This window comes from Scomber japonicus, chromosome 18, assembly GCF_027409825.1.
Source record: "Scomber japonicus isolate fScoJap1 chromosome 18, fScoJap1.pri, whole genome shotgun sequence".
NCBI lineage: Eukaryota > Metazoa > Chordata > Actinopteri > Scombriformes > Scombridae > Scomber > Scomber japonicus.
Window position 1 is genome coordinate 7,316,408 of NC_070595.1, and position 18,149 is coordinate 7,334,556.

At 38.4% G+C, this 18,149-nt stretch overlaps 1 protein-coding gene across 1 annotated transcript in view; it reads left to right on the top strand.

The window, feature by feature from the left end:
- Positions 1–6,341: 6,341 nt before the first annotated feature.
- pih1d1 (PIH1 domain containing 1) overlaps positions 6,342–18,149 on the top strand; it is a 15,578-nt gene continuing 3,770 nt past the window's right edge. The window contains exons 1-5 of the mRNA XM_053338556.1: positions 6,342–6,397; positions 10,378–10,487; positions 12,713–12,770; positions 12,857–13,045; positions 15,625–15,686. Of these exons, the coding sequence (XP_053194531.1) occupies positions 10,407–10,487; positions 12,713–12,770; positions 12,857–13,045; positions 15,625–15,686 (390 nt within the window). The 5' untranslated portion in view covers positions 6,342–6,397; positions 10,378–10,406. The remainder of the gene's footprint in view (positions 6,398–10,377; positions 10,488–12,712; positions 12,771–12,856; positions 13,046–15,624; positions 15,687–18,149) is intronic.

Genomic DNA, 18,149 nt, shown 5'->3' on the forward strand with positions numbered 1-18,149 from the left:
GTACCAGGTGGTAACACAAATTATATTTAATTGACAAATCACTATAATTATTAATTCCATGCTAATATAACTGCTCTCTTTCTTCTTTAGGGTTAGGGGTTAGTAACTAGTTAGTAGTAATAACTATGTAGTAGTCATATGACAAGGGTATGTTTTTCCCCATCCAAGCAGTGGCACTCAGGTAGGCAGCCAACAGAAGGCACCCAGGGACCATATCCATGCACTCAGTCTGAGTCCTGGGCCCTGTTCCATAAATCAGGATTACCAAATATACCAGGTTAATTTCATTAGTCTGGCTTATTTTCCAGCAGATTCGGTTCCATAAAGCAAGCTCAGCATAGTTCAGACTCTGTTACCATGGCAACTTATGCTGGCAAACTATCCTGGTCCGGACCAGGCTAATTGTCAGGCTTAGCCTGAGTTGCTGCTTATCCTGAAAGAAAAGAGGTTATTTAACATATTATATGTCTTTATTAATCACCATAATTTAAAAAGAAAAGTTCACATAAAGTCAATTCAATAATAGCCTAATCATATATATATATATATACACACATATATATAGTCAACTTAATACTCACATATATATATATATATATATATATATATATATATATATATATATATATATGTATATATGCATGTATTTGTGTCTGTGTGTGTGTGCTCATAATATTGAACATTGGCCTGACAGAATAACAGCCTCAAAAATATTGAACAACTGCAAAAATATTTTGACAAGAGATGTAATATTTAAATCCATATGTCTTTAACTGGTAGGAAGCGATGTTTTAAAAGGTATTGGTCATGATTAGTACATTTAAAATAATGTCTAACAAGTAAACTAAGACGTGTTTAGTGGATGCATTTCTAGGCATTTCTCTTTATCTGTTAATTGATGAAGGTCCAGTCTATATAACAACCCATGCACTGTTTCTCTGTTTGTGAAGGCGTGCCCCTTGATTGAGGATCTTGTACATGACAGAGCTGCCATAGTACACAGGGCACTGCAACAAGAGAGCACACCTTCAGAGACAGATCAGATGTATTCAATCGATCAGCAATGTCCTGCCAGCCTTTCTCTTGGATATTATTTATTGTTTTTTTGTGATCATATGTTTAAATTCTTCATGTCTCCAGGATTTTGTCATTGTTAATCTGTTTGATCTGTGTTCGATGTCATGGGCTACTCATGAATGGCGTGCACACTGAATACTTGAGCCTGTCTTGAATTAGTTTGATTGCGTGGACGTGGATTGGCCTTTATGGAACCGCTGTAGCCTGATCTCATTTGTTAGGCTCATTCAAGTCAGGTGTTTGACAAGAAGCGCCGCTTTTCTGAGCTTGCAACGGACCACTGGACAGGGACACAAAAGAAGAGTTTACTGGTTTGATAATGAATACCTTCACAATACAAAACATGCATTACCCCAAAGGGCATAATATAAATCTAATTCGACAAAACAGGAAAAACAATATCATGCCAAATAATCTGAAACAATACATTTGCATATAATGTGGCAACACTCAATAATAGTGATGTGAGTACCTGAGTATTCTTGCACCAAGCTACAGAGGCACACCCACATGCCCCACTGCAAAATATTCCACTTTTTCGACATCAACGCTGCCTGGTACTGCACTGACTTCCATTTCCTTGGGTTAAAAGCTGGGGGACAAGCATTCCTTCCTTCATGTGCCAACCACAACTGGTTGGTGAGGGCAACTGAGGGCAACTTTCCAAACCTTTGTTTGATAGTGGGCCCTCAGTGCCTCCGTTGAAAGGGTGGAACGAGAGCAAAATGCATTTTGCTCTTGTTCCACCCTTTATGGGGTTCTGTACTGATCAAAGACTAGATCCACTGTTCCCATGTAGATTGCCAGTCACTTTCTGTATGAACATACAGCATAATCCCCAAAGGTTGATGTATTTTGAGGTTTTCCTATTGCTCTTACTAAAGCCATCCCATCAATGATAGTGCATGTTCTCACAAGAGATGGACTTAGCCTTGTCTCCTTTGACCAGCTTGTAGTATGGTACCTAATTCAGCTTTGCTAGTAGATCTGACCACTGCACACAGTTCCTTTTGGAGAGGCCCATCTATGTTAACCTCTCTGCCACTGTCCATGGATACAATGATGCGACGGAAAATATCCCTGTCAGGCTTCACACACTTGGATTTGAGTTTTCCATGTTTGCTATCTGTTCCGTAAAGATTTGAGAATGTTTTGAGTTTTCTCTTAGAGAGGCTGTTATGGAAGTTTGTGTTCATTGTGTTCATTCTTTTTTTCACCAGCTCAGTTACCATTTGTTTCCCAGACTCTGCAGCATGTGTTAGGTCATTCAGTAAATCTTCTGAAGCAACATCACCGGTTGTCAAAGACACCAACTCACCAACTTTGTAGACAAATAGACCAAGTTAATGTGTTGTGTGAACTTCACTCCTTTATAAAGTGTTGTTCAGACTGTTGACACCTGCTGTGATCATCTTCACTGGATCTGCTGCCTCATGCCAAATCACAGCTGTGCTGACACAACAGTGCTACTTGTGGTGTGATACTCTTGTGGTATTGATTGATTATTATTTTTTAAAGATCATGCTTGCACATAAATTGTATTATATTGCACATTTGCCCAAAATTACAGGAGCTAACATGGAAGAAAGAGGAAGCACTTGAAAAAAAATCAGATTTTACCACTTAAAGAATATAGTGTTAAAATGGACAGATATACATTTTCTAAGCTGACAACCTGGCTAGTGAAGTTGTTGTTTTATTGTTTTATTGTTTTTATTATGTTTTATTGTTTTTATTACTAATATTATATGTAAACTTTGAGTGCCACTGGACTGCTGCCTGGATGAGTACATGATTTATTTCCTGTGTTCAAAAGTCTCCCTGATCATATTCTGGTTTTGATAATTGCACTAACACTAACTAAATTACTTTTACTTTTGCAGTATTAAGTACATCTTACTGGTCAGCAGACAGACGCACACAGAGCACAAGGCCGTAGCAACATGCACTACACTACAGCACTTTACACACATACACTGTGCTAACACACACACACACACCTCTGCCTGCATTTGAGCAGTATAGTAAGAGTGTCAATATATTGAAGTTGTTATATTGTTCTCATGTAGCCTTGAGCTGTTGCATTGTTTAATCTGCCGATTCTACGGATGATTAAAGGGAACTATGTTGCACTAATTAATAAGGGTTTTTATAAGTGATAAGAAGTGAATGCTTGCATTGTCTTGTCATAGTCACACCACTGTACCAAAGACCACAAGGTAACTTGAAGTGGAAAAGTACGGAGAGTGAAAAGATTACCTTGAATGTGTTTTCAGCAAGTATGAGAAAGTAGGATGTTTGTCTCTTAACAGTTGTGTTTCAGGTTGGGCTCTAAGGCGTCACAATAACGGATGGAGTCAGATATTACGAGGAGAATGAATGACACGTCTTGAGCCAATCAGAAGAGGACGCCGCCTTGCGTTACGCCTACTGCTCTGTACGCTTTAAAACACTGGGTCAGGAAGAGATAGTCAGTCAGACTTCGTGAACTGATGAACAGTCTGTTGCTTGTCAGGGATACTATAAGTCAGACCCAGAGCTCTGTAATATTGCATATTCTACTGGTGTTAAAAATAAAACTGATTGTTTTGAACTAAAATGCTTCTCCTTCTATTTCATTAAAGAATACGCGAGGACAAACTGACAACCTCCTCAACACTAGAACACATGTTAAGGAGTTAAATATTAATACTGGATAGGTTATATGTGTTATAAGTGTCCGACAAAGTTTTAATATCAGTTTTGGCCCCCTGACTAATACTTAATGATGATGGTGTTTTCCTGAGTGGAGACACAGTTGTGTGTGTACAGGGTGAAGAGTTTAGGACTGAGACAGCAGCTGACTGTGAGCTCTGAACAAGGAGAAACAGCACACAGCAGTGACTTACAATGTATGAATTTGAGTGCCTGCATATTTCTTAAATGCAAGCTGTTAGTTTGCAGTTACAGAAAAGAAAAACGTATAATCTAATTACAGGTATTTAGGAAAAATGGGGATTATTTTGCAGGATTACAATTTGAAAGCTAAAATATATTTATTATGCACGTTTAAAGCACCAAACTAAACAGAGCAGATAAGAGAGGGATATTAACTCACTTATCCACCAAGGTCTGAGTAGAGGATGATAGCGTGACGCGTGCAGGTGCGCAGAGTACACACACTTCACACACACGCATTGACCTTAAAAATTGGCAGGGAGAGAGAGCAGCTCCCCACTGGTATGATACCTGTTCAGACCTGACTGTGTGCTTCTGGTCGCAGAACACGAGTCAAAAACAGCTCGGACTCAGCGGGCCAGGTGGTGAGAAACAATAAGTGAGTCTCCAAACAGAGACACAGGTTGTGCACATTTACGCACGCTGTACAGTCGGATCTGATGGTGATTAATATTCTGCTGCACATCTACACAGATCAGCTGTTACACATAGACTCAGTTTTATAAAGTGGGATTGTTTATAATAAAGCAGTAGTATTGCTTATGAACCCTGGGTCCCATCAGAGCATTTTTATTTTTTTAGTAGGAGAAATGTTTTTAAGTAGCCCAAAGTCTGACTGAAGATTTCCGTTATATCATTAGCTATCAATTTGATATCGAGAGAGAGAGAGAGAGTGAGAGAGAGAGAGAAGTTAACATCAACTCTCTGAATACACTGACATCTCCACCCAAACTGCTTGTGGCAATTGGCACTGATCTTTGTCAATCAGATGGTTTTATTTGCATAGAAAGTGGTTATTTTGCAACGAATATGCCCTATGGCTTTACTATTGCATATTTGGTATTGCAGTAATGTTAAAGTAATGGAAAGTGATCAAGTTACATTACTTTACTATTGTGGTCCTTGGATAAAATGACTGACTACATTTTTTAAATGACAGAGAGAATACAACACAGGCCAGCAGGATTGTTTTGGGTTTCAGTCAGTTTTGGGTTTAGGGTGTGAATCAGGGGTAATGAGATGAGGGGATGGAGATGGATGAGTTTTGAAGAAGCAAGAAATCGGAAGGGAAAAAGAAGAAATTTCAAGTTACAGCGATGAAAGTGCAAATAGGAGAGATCCACTTGGTTGGAATGAAACTGACTGGAAGCAAGGACAGATTTTGAGTTCTGTTTGACAAACAATAAATCATGAGTTGGATTAAGGAAAAATTTGTGAATGTCATGGTTGCCAAATGTCATGTTCACCAGTTTGGAGAAAGCTTCCATTAAAGGAGAGTTGATGGAGTAGAATAATGACAGATGTTGCATTTTGTATCAAAACTACTGCCAACAAATAATTCTTAGATCACATCAGTTACACAGAAATGTTTTTTTTTGTTCCCAAACCCAAATGGATACACTTCATTTGTGTCTATATATGATTTGGAGATATGTGATAAATTTGGAGTTGAGAAATGTGATAGGTTGGGTTGAGGCGTGGGAGTGTGAGGCAAGCAGACTGTCCAAAGAGAAACCCGATGGGACTACACAGAATGTAAATAGACCTATTTGGTAAGCAATTAGGAGGCATGACAAATCTTGTTTTCAAACTAAAGATTGTGTTAATTATTGTTATTCCTGGCCATGGTGAGTAACTGTGCCGCTGTGACAGACAGGGAATCTGACAGGATATAGAAATAGTCGAGAAATAAGTGCAAAGGCTGAGAGAGTTAGAATTAGGGTAGATGGGAGAATTTAGTCTTATTTTCAGTCCAGTAGAGGGTGGTAAAGCAATATTTTGAAGAAGAAGAAGAAGAAGAAGAAAAAGAAGAAGAAAAAGAGGAAGAGGAAGCAGAGGAAGCAGAGGAAGCATGAATGCATGAGAAGTTTTAGTGGTCCAGTGATCTGGTATGAATATCCAGAAACTATTGTACATTTATTTTGGCATTGCACATTTGTGAAGATATTCTGGCAAATTCCAAATTCCATATCCATAAATGTAAATGTGCAGGTAAGAAACCATACTTTAATGCATTTATCATGGAGCTCAAACAATACATTCATTCAATTTAATCCTCCCTAAAACCAAAAGTAATTAAAACTAACTAACACACTGTGCTATGTTATAATCTTTATATAGATCCCCATCCCCCTAGCTAATTTCTAGTTGTAATATGTACATTTTACTCTTACAAACACATTTACTTTTCTTTGTATTTGTTATATGTACCCAGAATGTATTCGCCCCCCGTTTTTGTTAACAAAAAAATAAATGCAAGAGAAGTTGTGGTAGTGATAATGTATTGCGCTTTTATTCTGAAAGTTTCGAGCGGATGTTGTTGAGTAGGAAACCGGGGTTACGCGCGTCGTTTGTCTACACGTACCGGTGCCGGGTGGGAAAGGTAAACAAACTTTTATTTACGTGTTTTTAGGGTCTACTGTAAACACACAGTAGACCCATGAAAGGGAAGACATTTATTTGAAGCCAGTCGGCTGGAATATGTGGCTCTAGGAAGCTAAGGCTAAGCTAACAGACTGCTAGAGACATGTAAACTGACACTACCAATATCTTTGAGCTCTAATGGGGAAAGCTCGAGTGTACAGTGCCTGTTTCCGTACTCTAAACAGCCGTACTTCAGCTATGTAGCCAAGTTGGGGTTAATATCTGTAGCTGAACTGTAACTTAGGTCCTGAGCATGGTGTCGCGCATGCGTATTGAAGAGTAAATAAATGAATAATGATAGGTGTCAGCTAGTCTATTCACATTTTGTTGTTATTTTTGTCATTTTGTATGGTGAGTTGCACACAAAAAACAGCCTTAAGCTCTGTTCTCCTTTATAAACAGGAGGTGAGGTATAGTGTTAGAAAGAAGTGAATATAGTTGGATTTTAATGAAAAACGGCATTGAGTTGCACTATGGGAAATGTAGGCTCCAGTGTCTTTTGGTGCTTGACCCACAGTGACCCTGTTTACAGGTCAGTGACAAATAAGGCAATATGAGCAAATATAAAATATCATTAAAATGGTTTTAAAAGCAGCATCAGATTTGTTAAAATGTTCATTTTGTGTTGTTGTTGGTTTTATGTCATTTGAAATTACATTTGCACCATTTTTTAAAAGCCAAAAGTAAGACTGAATGCTCCTGAAAATGTCAAATGGTGTAACCACAAAAGAATGATAAATAATAAATATTTGATTTATTAATTATACAAATAATTATTTCATTAAAACAATGTAAATGGTTCCTAATTGACATGATTCCCAAGATTAAATATAATGTTTTGAACAATTGTATTCCATTACCTTTATCTAACCCTTACGTACCGCTCCTATTCTGACTCATAATTAGTGTATTCAAGAGTAAAATTTGGTCAAGTTTGACCCTAAACATTATGTAAGGGTTAATATAAAAAAGTCATAATGTAAGATCAAACTAGTTGATATGGTGTTTCATTGAGAATTTAGCAATTTTAATTAAGTTTAATTATTTGGTACAAAATTTTTATGGTTACACCACTTAGACATTTTTACCATAATCCTAATATATTCTCTCAAAATTGATTAAAAGCAGAAAATTGATTCTGGCGTCCACGAAAAAAGAATGTGTGCAAGTTATTCATACGTGTATTTTAATATTTTAACCCCTTTAAATTTGACTAAACCACATGGACACAAAACAACACCATAAACCCATACACCTGGGCCTGGCAATAACATGCATCCTGAGACAGCAGTGGCACATTGCTGTTATCACCAGGGTTATTATAGTTATTAGTTTTAAATTTTCATTAGTTTTTATTTTCAATGAGTTCTTCTGGGTTTTTTTTTGGGGGGGGGGGTTAATTATTTTTTATTTAGTCTGACAAGTGAGAAAGTCATTTTAATTTCATTTTGGCCCAAAGCAAGGCTCAGCAATCAAAAGTAACATTTTAAACAGTCTGCAACCACTTAAAACAAAACAATTAAATTTAATCTGCAGTTCTGTTTCGTTTGGCGTTGTTCAGAGTGATGTTATGTTTTTTGTTTTTTTTTTGTTTTATTGGACTTTTACCAAAACCACCAGCACACCCAGCATTGATAACATATTTTCCTGTCATGGTTCATGCTGGGAGCTCATTAGGACACATTAGTGTTTACACTACAAAAGGTATGACCGTCTCAGCAAGTGATCAGATCACAGTGTGTCTCTTGATGGTCGTTCACATGTGTCTTTAGTGCTGTCCACTTGTGATCAGACCACTTGAAATGTTTATGCCAGGTGTAAACAGGGTCTAACAGTCAGGATATCTCTACTTTGAGTTTGAGCCCTCTTTTCTGGAAAGTTAAAAGTTAAAAAGTTAAAAAGTACAAAACCAAATCACTGGATTACTCTTTAAATGGAGTGGAAATCTTTGCTGTGCCCTACTGTGAGTATTTAGGGACTTCAAGTAAGCATGAGAGTCTTAATACCCAGATGACTGTAATCACTTGCATAACTTGACTGAGTATTGACAACTGGGGAAAAGATGAATTTAGCTGTGTAGTCAGAGCCTGGGAAAGAGTCATTGTCAAGATGTTTGCTTTCTATGACGATGTCATGTATGTTTGATGAGCCCTAGTATAGGGCAGTCGGTTCTGGCTATCATTGACAGCAGTCTGTCTTCTGGTGTTGTTTTAAACATGCAGTAGTGCAGCCCATACTTAAAAAACCTGGCCTTGATTACAGCGTGCTGGCCAATTTTAGGCCCATCTCCAAGCTGCCTTGTATCTCAAAAAATCTTGGAGAAAGTTGGTCAAGCAAACCTTGCAAGAAATCAAAGGTCCTTAGTGGCCCAGCTGAGAACAGGAATCCTTTCCTTGAATCTTGAAGTAGGCCGAAACCATTCGTGAAGATGAAAGGTTATATGAATTACTCAATCAAGTTGAAAATGAATCACATTTTCTTTTATACTGTCCCTTGTATGATGAACTGAGAACTCCAATATTTACTGAAATGTCTGCTAAAAACCTAGACATTTTTTGGTGCTCTGATGATGAGAGAATGCACTGGCTGTTTAACTCTAATGTTTTTAAGTTTGCTAAATATGTATCTGAAGTCTGGAAAAAGCATCAGGATGGTTTGCTCTAATGTCTGTTATCTAGTTTTCATTTGCTATTATTTGTTCCTCTTTTTTGGTGTCTTGTAAGCCCACTTTGTCTGGGCACTTCTGGTGCATGAGACGTTAATAAAAGAAACAATCAATTAATCAATGTTCATGCTCAGCTCTCTGGATGAGCATGATGTCCTGGAGGTCTTTTAATCAGGCTTTAAAACTCTGCATATCACTGAGTCAGCTTTGGCTAAGAGTTTTTAATGACATCCTCCTATCAAATGACTCTGGTGACCATGTAATTCTTGTTCTGTTGGCTCAAATCTTATCTGGCCGACAGGAGCATGAGTGTAAGCCTTGGAATTTCGGAATCCAGCTCTGCTCCACTGCCGTATGGGGTTCCACAGGGGTTGATTTTAGGGCCCCCGCTTTTCTCTCCATATTTACGGCCACTGGGCTCCATCCTGTGAAAGCATGGCATCTCTTTCCACTTTTATGCTGACGACAGTCAGATATATGTGCTGCTGAAAAAGAAAAATGCTTTCTCTCTCACACCACTCTTGTCTTGAAGACATCAAAGCCTGGATGGCGAAAACGAGAAAAAAACAGAAGTGATGGTGTTTGGGCCCAGTCCTGTTGACTTGGGCCCTTTGGCAGATTATTTTAAGCCAACAGTCTCAAACTTGGGTTTTAAGATGGACAGTGATTTTAAATTGGATTGGCAAATTAGTGCTGCGGTGAAGTCCAGTTTTTTTCAGATTAGACATCTGGCAAAGGTGAAGTCTTTCCTCACTCAACAGCACTTTGGGACAGTTATCCATGCCTTCATCACATCCCGGATGGATTACTGTAATGCACTTTATTTTGGAGTCAGTCAGTCTTCCATCGCACGTCTCCAGTTGGTGCAAAATGCAGCCGCTCGCCTCTTAACTGGAGTACGTAAGAGGGAGCACATAACTCCCATCCTGGCCTCCCTCCACTGGCTGCCTGTGCACTTTAGAGTCCATTTTAAGATTATTTTATTTGTTTTTAAATCTCTGAATTGGTCTGGCCCCGCTTTACCTCTCTGAGCTCCTTCACCCCTACGTTCCTGTTCAGTGCCTCAGGTCAGCTGATCTGCTACTCCTGGAGGGTCAAACCGGAAGCTCAGAGGGGATTTTTTTTTTTTTCTGTTGCTGCTCCTAAATTATGGAACGAGCTTCCTTTACACATTAGACAAGCCTCCACACTGTCTCTCACATCACAGGGATTTCCCTGAAATTCAACAATAAAAAAATAAATCATTCATTTTTCAATTTCTTATTTGTTTATAGGATTCATTGACTGATTTCTGTCTGCAGCCATGATGACAGACTCCTCACTCCTCAACTCTGAGTTGGAGTTACAGCAGCAAGAGGAGCTTTACCAACAGCTGCTTTTACAGGTAACCCTGCATTCATGTTAATTAGGTTAAAGTGAGACTGTATGCTTTTTTTTACAGTGATCATTGTGACCACAAGTGACATTTACGGTGCGGTAAAACTAAAACCGTACCAATATATCAGCCGGCTGATATTGGCCTATCAGAGATATGTTGGTAATAGTATCAGTGTGTATGTTGTCTGATATGCACCAACAATTGTTTAAAGTTATATAGGCAGGATTTTATCTAGATTTGATCATTTTTCTTAATTCAAGTTTAATAAGTAAGAACTGGTAAATAAGACACACCTTTTGAAATGATTTTTTGGGTGCATCTCATACAGTAGTAACAAGCAGAGAGATGTTGGATCTTGATTTGATTATAGGTCTATAAAGGGCCATCCACACTAAGAGTGACAATAACAATAACTGTAACTATAAAGATAACAATGTGAGCATCCACACATAAAAACGATAATGTCTTGTAAAAAGCGATGTCAAGCACTTGCTGTACGTTCCAGCTGTGTCAGCAGCTAATGAAATGGATACTGATGACGCTACTGCTGTATGTTGTACAGAAAGATGAAAATAAAAGCAGAAGGGTTCACAGGTGGGTGCTGATTCAGTGTGTTGCTCAGTATTTCAGACACTAGTTGTGATGTTTTATTGAATTGTGGCAGTAACACACACTATGTGCACAGATCTGAAGCCTAAAAGATTCACTGCATTTATTTTCCATTGGATGGAAAAGAGGATGATGCTTTGTTTGACTCTGGGACTGACACAGAGTCTGAGGACGGTGAGCTTGGTGAGGGTTAGGGTTAGGTACAATATCTGTACACAGTGACAGTTTGTGGGACTGGAGTGAGCACACAGCTACACACTGTGTCAAATATGTAAAGTTACTGTGTTCTTTTAAAAGGTTTGATTGAAACTCATAGCCTAATCCGAACCCAGTCTGAGTTAACATACTGGTCCAGTTCAGTTTAGCGCATCATTGCTGGACCATTAAGCTGACACATGTGTTAGTATAAGTTAATTATTAAATTAAATTAAAGTGAAGTTTACTGTTTCAGTGCACTGATGTCATTTTGGACAATAAAGTTCAATGTCAAACTGTAGAATATCATGCCTCCATGACATATCTTTAACCACATTTACAGCATTTATAATATCATGTGAAAATAATACAGTAATGCTGCAAATGACCAAATACATGGAGCTCTGTCCTCCTGCCAGCTGCACTTACATGTTCTGCTTCTTCTCTGTAGAATTTTTTATTTATTTATTTGTTCTCCTGCTGTCACTTTGTGAACATACAACTAACTTACTAAAAATAATAAACACTTGATTAAAAGTGAAGTCTCGAAAATGCTCAAATAAGTAAATAAACCAACTTTGTTACCATAAGTGTGAATGTCGTATGTTGGTTTCAAACCCTGCTTTCAGCTTTGTTAAGAAGGTCTGCACAACCAGCCAAAGCACAGGACAGCTTGTGGAAATGTGCTAGTCTTTCTCTGTACTTTTCCAAAATTTATACTGGCATGGGTCAATGAACCATTAGATCTCCAGAAAGGAATTCTACCCACACACTAAATACAGCGACACAATGCTGCACACATGTTGTTGCATATACAAAATCTATCTCCAGATAAAGATCCAAACATCCTAACGCTTTGAAACATCTTTTATTTCCTGTCACTGAGAAACACATCTGACCCCAACAACTTCCTGAGTTGATTTCTGTCTGGAACCAATCATCTATACACACTGTTAAGGACAAATATAACAAGGTATTTCCTGATCTTCATGAATGGCAGGCATCACTAATGCATCATGGCAATGGATTATAAAGTTTAAGACCTTACAACACTTTTGGCACACATTCTCTGTAAAGTTCCACAACTCACTCTGTGCTCAAAGCTGGGAAAAATGCCCAATGCAAATCAGGAAGCTCTCAGCAAGTAAGAACAAGGTTGATGTCTTTTCCAACTGTCAAATGTTAGATTTATTTATAATGAACATGACATCAAATTCATTAAATACGTTTGGAAAGTTTCTAGCACTGTTACACCAAGTCCGCAATGCTTTACAGACACTACACAACCCCCCTTAAACCACTAGTCCTCATTGCGCCAATCTGTTTGCTTTTCTGGCAGCAGCGTTTGAAACACAATATTGACCCTCCAGCTTTCTACTGTTCCCACATATAATTGAATACAATGTGTCTGATTGTGATCTTTGTAGACCATGGGAAACATGCAGACTGAAAATCCAGACTCCAAAGTAATCCGACCACAACCAGGTAAGTATCAAATCACAAACATACACATTGTTCACGTATATCATTATAGGTGTATTTTTTCATGTATCTCCTCTCCCTTCTGCCAGGCATGTGTGTAAAGACTGTCTCAGAGCCAGGCATGCAGAAGGTCTTCATTAACATCTGTCAGTCTAACTCGGTCCCACCTCCACCGGACCTCTCCAGAGAGGAACTTGTAGAGCTGCTCCAGTCAGAGGATCCCAGCGGCTACAGAGTTCCCATGACCCTTGGCGAACCACACACAGAAATTGACAACAGTACGTGCCTTATTTCAAAGAATAATTTTTTTCACCAGCAGACGTACAAACAACACAGGAAATATTTGAAAGGAAACCATTTCTTTCCATGTTTCATGTTGTTAGCACATTCAAAATGAAAAATCCCCATTCCACTGTGACTTACAAAAACACTGTCAACATACGCTTACATAACAGGCTTCAGCCTAGTTTACTCTGTCCATGTAAAACTGTGGATTCATTGTTTGGAGCATCACACAATCCCTCTGTGAAATAACTCGTTTCACTATCAGATTTTGATCCAATCGGTCCGATAACATTTGTAAAAGTCTAGAACAGCCACTGAATTCAATTATTTTATCTACAAGTCTTTTAGTAGAGAGCTAACCAGAAATCAGGTGGTCATCTGGCCAGGGCAGGAATGTCAAACCTGGTTTACTTTAATTTGAGTAGGTTAACGTCAGAGATCTATACTTCAAATGTCTAAACTCTGGGAGATCTATACTTCAAATGTCTAAACTCTGGGAGATTTAAAAGTCACTGGCGCATATGTCACTGTTATTAAAGGGTGCATCATCAAGAGTTCAATATGCTCGTAGATAGGCGGGTGTGGAAAACATCACAAATAAAAGGACCACATTTGAATTCATATTATGATGTACATCAACATATTAAAAAAAAGTCACAATGGCGAGCCACTATGTATCAGAATCAGTCAATCGCAGTAATGATCAATGAAACTGTCAGTGTAGTCATGTGACCAATCCTGGTAAATCTGTCATCAAACTAACAATCCGCCAAGGTGACAGCGTGGCTGGATATTAAAGGGAATGAGAGATGACACTCTGATTGGTTTACCACATGTTACGCCCAAAACACGCCTATGATTAAAGAGGGGACTTAAGTCCATCCCTTTTAGACAGTGCACCTGGAGCAGTGACCATTTTTCCACCGTTAAAATAGCTTTGGATTTGGATACGCCCCAAACGCACCTGCGACACGCGCTTTACACCATGCGCTATAGATCGTTAAAATAGGGGCCGAAATGTCTAAACTCTGGGAGATCTAAACTTCAAATGTCTGAACTCTGGCAGATCTAAACTTTTAATGTCTCAACTCTGGGAGATTTAAACTTTTAATGTCTAAATTCTGGGAGGTCTAAACCTCTAAATCTAAACGTTGGATTTCTAAACTTCTGAAGATGTGTGGGAAATCTGTATCTCCCACACAGTTCTTTTTATAATGATGTACATCTACTCCAATGAAAGAACAAAATATATGACAGTGTCCAAATGCTATATATTAATTAATTTGGATGACCCTTGTAGTCATGTTTAATTTCAGTTACAGCATGACAGAGAACAGATGCTTTTTAAGTGTATAATGATGCATCATAATCACAATTTAAAAAAAAAAAAAAAAAAAAAAAGGGAACATGGGAAGGAGTTTTGCAAACTAAGGCACATTTAAGTTCCTCATAAAACATTCAGTACCAGCAGCTTGTACAATGGTTTAGTCACTAGCAGAAATGAATAAACAGCCGTGGTAGTGTCAATCCTCTTTGTTTAGGCCTGTGTGTTCAGTTTGATTGAGTAATCGTGACACTGAACACTTGGCTCAGGCTCGTATTGCTCTTGGCTAGGGAGTCATGTAAAGACAGATTGCCATAAATTACCCAAAGTAATCGTTTAAAAGAACACTTGCAGAGGACCCTCTTTACTATGGTGCTCAGTAGTCTAAGGTTTCATTTTGCAGATTTCATAGAAAGGTCATGTCTTTTCAGCTGTACAATTAACAAGTTAGGCAAACTTACAGTGACATACACTAGATGTACCCGGCAGGCAGCACGTCCAGACCAAATACTCCATGTGAATGTCTTTTAATAGCCTCTCGAGGCTTAAGTAGGTTACTGAGAAAAAAACTGGAAGCCCGAAATCAGTTAATCCAAATGATTCATTTGATTGACCTCGACATTTTCCTGTGATTGTCTCCTCAAGTAGGGCCTCAAGTACTCCTTAGTCTAAAACAGGCAGTCTGTCCAAGTAAATGTATCCTTTTGCACTGATATTTGAATACATCTACACAAACTACAGGTTTTGCATGGTAAGGGGAAACTTGACTCATATTTACTGTTTCCTTTTGTTCTGTTTTGTTCTCTGATGTTTGTGTTGCGTAAAAAATGATAAGGAAATATATTCTGTGGTAGTTTTCTTCACATCTCAAGTAGCCCGGTGTCATTTTAAGTCATGGCTTTGGAATTGAAGTGTTATGGTTTGAATTTCATTTTTAACTTTACTATCGAACTCAGACTGGCACAGTAGTCTCTCCTTTGTTCCCACTCCTCGCACTCCACCTTATCTCATCTTCTTCTTATCTCTTCTGTAACTGTAGAATTTTAATCCCATCGCCATGTTTTTCTGACAGTGATAAATGTCTCTCTCTGTCTCTCTCTTTATCTCTCTCAAATTCAGATACGCTTTATTGGCATGCCAGATCAGAAATGTGTTGCCAAAGGAGCACAGAAGATTACTAATATTGACAGATGATTACAAAAAATGCAATATAATATAAAATAAGCATTCTCTCTCTCTTTCTCTCAGACTCTAAGGGTTGCACAGCTTACGACGTGGTCATCAATCAGGAGTTCTTCCAGATGTGCCAGGTGTGTTAAAGAAGATACAGCTGTTCAAATTAAAGGTGACATTCCAGATGTTGGTCAGAATAGGATATAAACCCCTGGTGCATTCTGAATTAGATGAGAAACAGCTTCTTCTCAGTGTGATTGAAGATCGTTTGGTGGTCTTTTTGTCCACCCTATTAACATACATGAGGGGGGCAAAATAATAGGAACACCAGTCAATATAATATAATGCACTCCAGTACGCCACCACCACTTAGTGAGTGTATATAGATGGATAGATGGACTCCAAGTCATTATATAAACAAAAGAAACCTATTGAGTGTTAACTAATGCATCACTGAAATTCCAGTGTATACAAAGATATAGCAGATCAGTAGTTTTACAGGTGATGGGAGAGATCTCTAAATGAGCTGCTGGACACACGCCACAAGTCAATCAGGCTGAGAAGAAAAACATACAACATGTTTCTCATCTAATACAGAACACACCAGGGGTTTAAATCCTATTCTGACTAACATCTGGAATGTCACCTTTTAATCTGAACACTCTTTGGACTCTTTTCTCTTCTCTATTCTGTCATTTATCGTCATCAAAGAGGCATCCCATATCAGTCATAAATGTATTGGTTCTTTAAACTGTTGCAATCAGATGTGGCTCCTATCTCAAAGGTAGATAAGTAGATAGAGATAGATCACCTATAAACATAGTTCCCAGGATAGACTGACCATACATTCCTAACCTTACAGCAGGTTTACTCAGCAGCTCAGCTATTTATTAAATCATGTATTGAAACAATAAAAAAAAAATATTGCAAACACATAAAACTTACATGAGGAAAGACAATTCAAAATGCAACTGTATATTGTTAGGTTTATTGATAGTTAACATTTGTGAGCAGGTGTAAATTGTTCTAGAATTTTAATGAGTACATGAATAATTTACTGGTTGAAGATTAAACAATTATTATTATTGTACAACAAGGAGACTGCATAGACACAGAGTGACATCAGCTCATCTCAAAGAGTGTGCCTATATGATTTAACCAAATAGAATATGTCCATGGAGCAGAACATACAGTACAGTGCCTATAAAAAGTATTCACCCCCTTGGATGTTGTCCCCTTTTATTGCTTTTATAAATTGAATCATGGTCAATATATTTTGGCTTTTTTTTTTATAAAAAAAGAGTTTACAAAAAACAACTTTTTAATGCCAAAGTGAAAACAGATACAAAAAAATAACACAGACCACACAACAGATTAAACACAACAACTGTAGGAGGGTTTTTGTACTGCTGTTTAAAAGCTATGGGAGTGCTGAAGCGCCTGCCAGATGGTAAAAGCATTTTTCTCTCCATGCAGGGGCTGCTTTGTTTAACATCCGTTTATTATTAAATTCTGCAAGACTGCTAAACTCCACTCCCACTATCTTGCTTGGCCACCTTCACAATCTGTGACAGTGCATTGTTATCTCTGATGGGAAGATTTCCATACCAGCAAAGTCAAAACTAACTCAATAAAAGCTCTATAAAACAAAGTCATAAGTGATTTGTCCACCTGGAACTAGGAAAGTTTCAGAGAGTCTTTGATGTCCTCTCTTGCACACAGAGGAAGTGTTTATTTACTTTAGCCGATTATCAATGAGAGTGCCTAAAATATTTATAGCATGTCGACATCCTGTCCCGTAATTACACTACACTGGGGGGCAAGGGGAAGGCGTCTAAAATCTATGTACATGTCTTTTGTTTTAGTGATGTTTAGATGCAGAAAGGCATCATCACACCAGGACACGAAGTCATCCATTACAGAGCCAGGCTCATTCTCCTGGGAGTTAAGAAGGCTGATGATGATAGAGTCATCCGCAAACTTAACAATGCATCTATTTTCATAGTGGCTAAGGCAGTTATTGTTGTATAAAATGTACAGCAGGGGGGGGGGGGGGGCAAGACTGGCAAGACTGGCAAGTGGATGATGTAAGAACACTAGAGAGCACACTGTTCACCCTAACCCTCTGATACTTCTGTATAAGGAAATCCAGTATCCAGCCCACCAGGCCTGGGTCAAGGCTGAAATTGCTCAGTAATTTGTCAGCTAGCAGGTGGGGTTGGATGGTATTAAATGTCGATGAGAAATCATCAGCATCTTAACTCTAAATCATGACAAGAGGGAAATCCGATACAGTCTGATTCAGTTTGCAAAAGAACTATGACTTGAGAGAAGATTTATTTTCCAGCAAGTCAGTGAACTGAACCATACAGCAAAAGCTACACAGAAATGGTTTAAAGACAAGAAGGCGAGTGTTGCGGAGTGGCCGAGTCAAAACCCAGACCTTAATCCAATAGAGAATATGTGGCTAGAGCTGTTCACGCAACATGACATAGTTTGAGTCCTTTGAGCAAAGAAGAATGGAGAAGAATTGCAGTGTCCAGATGTGCAAACCTCATCGAGACTTATCCACACAGACTCAGTGCTGTGATTGCTGCCAA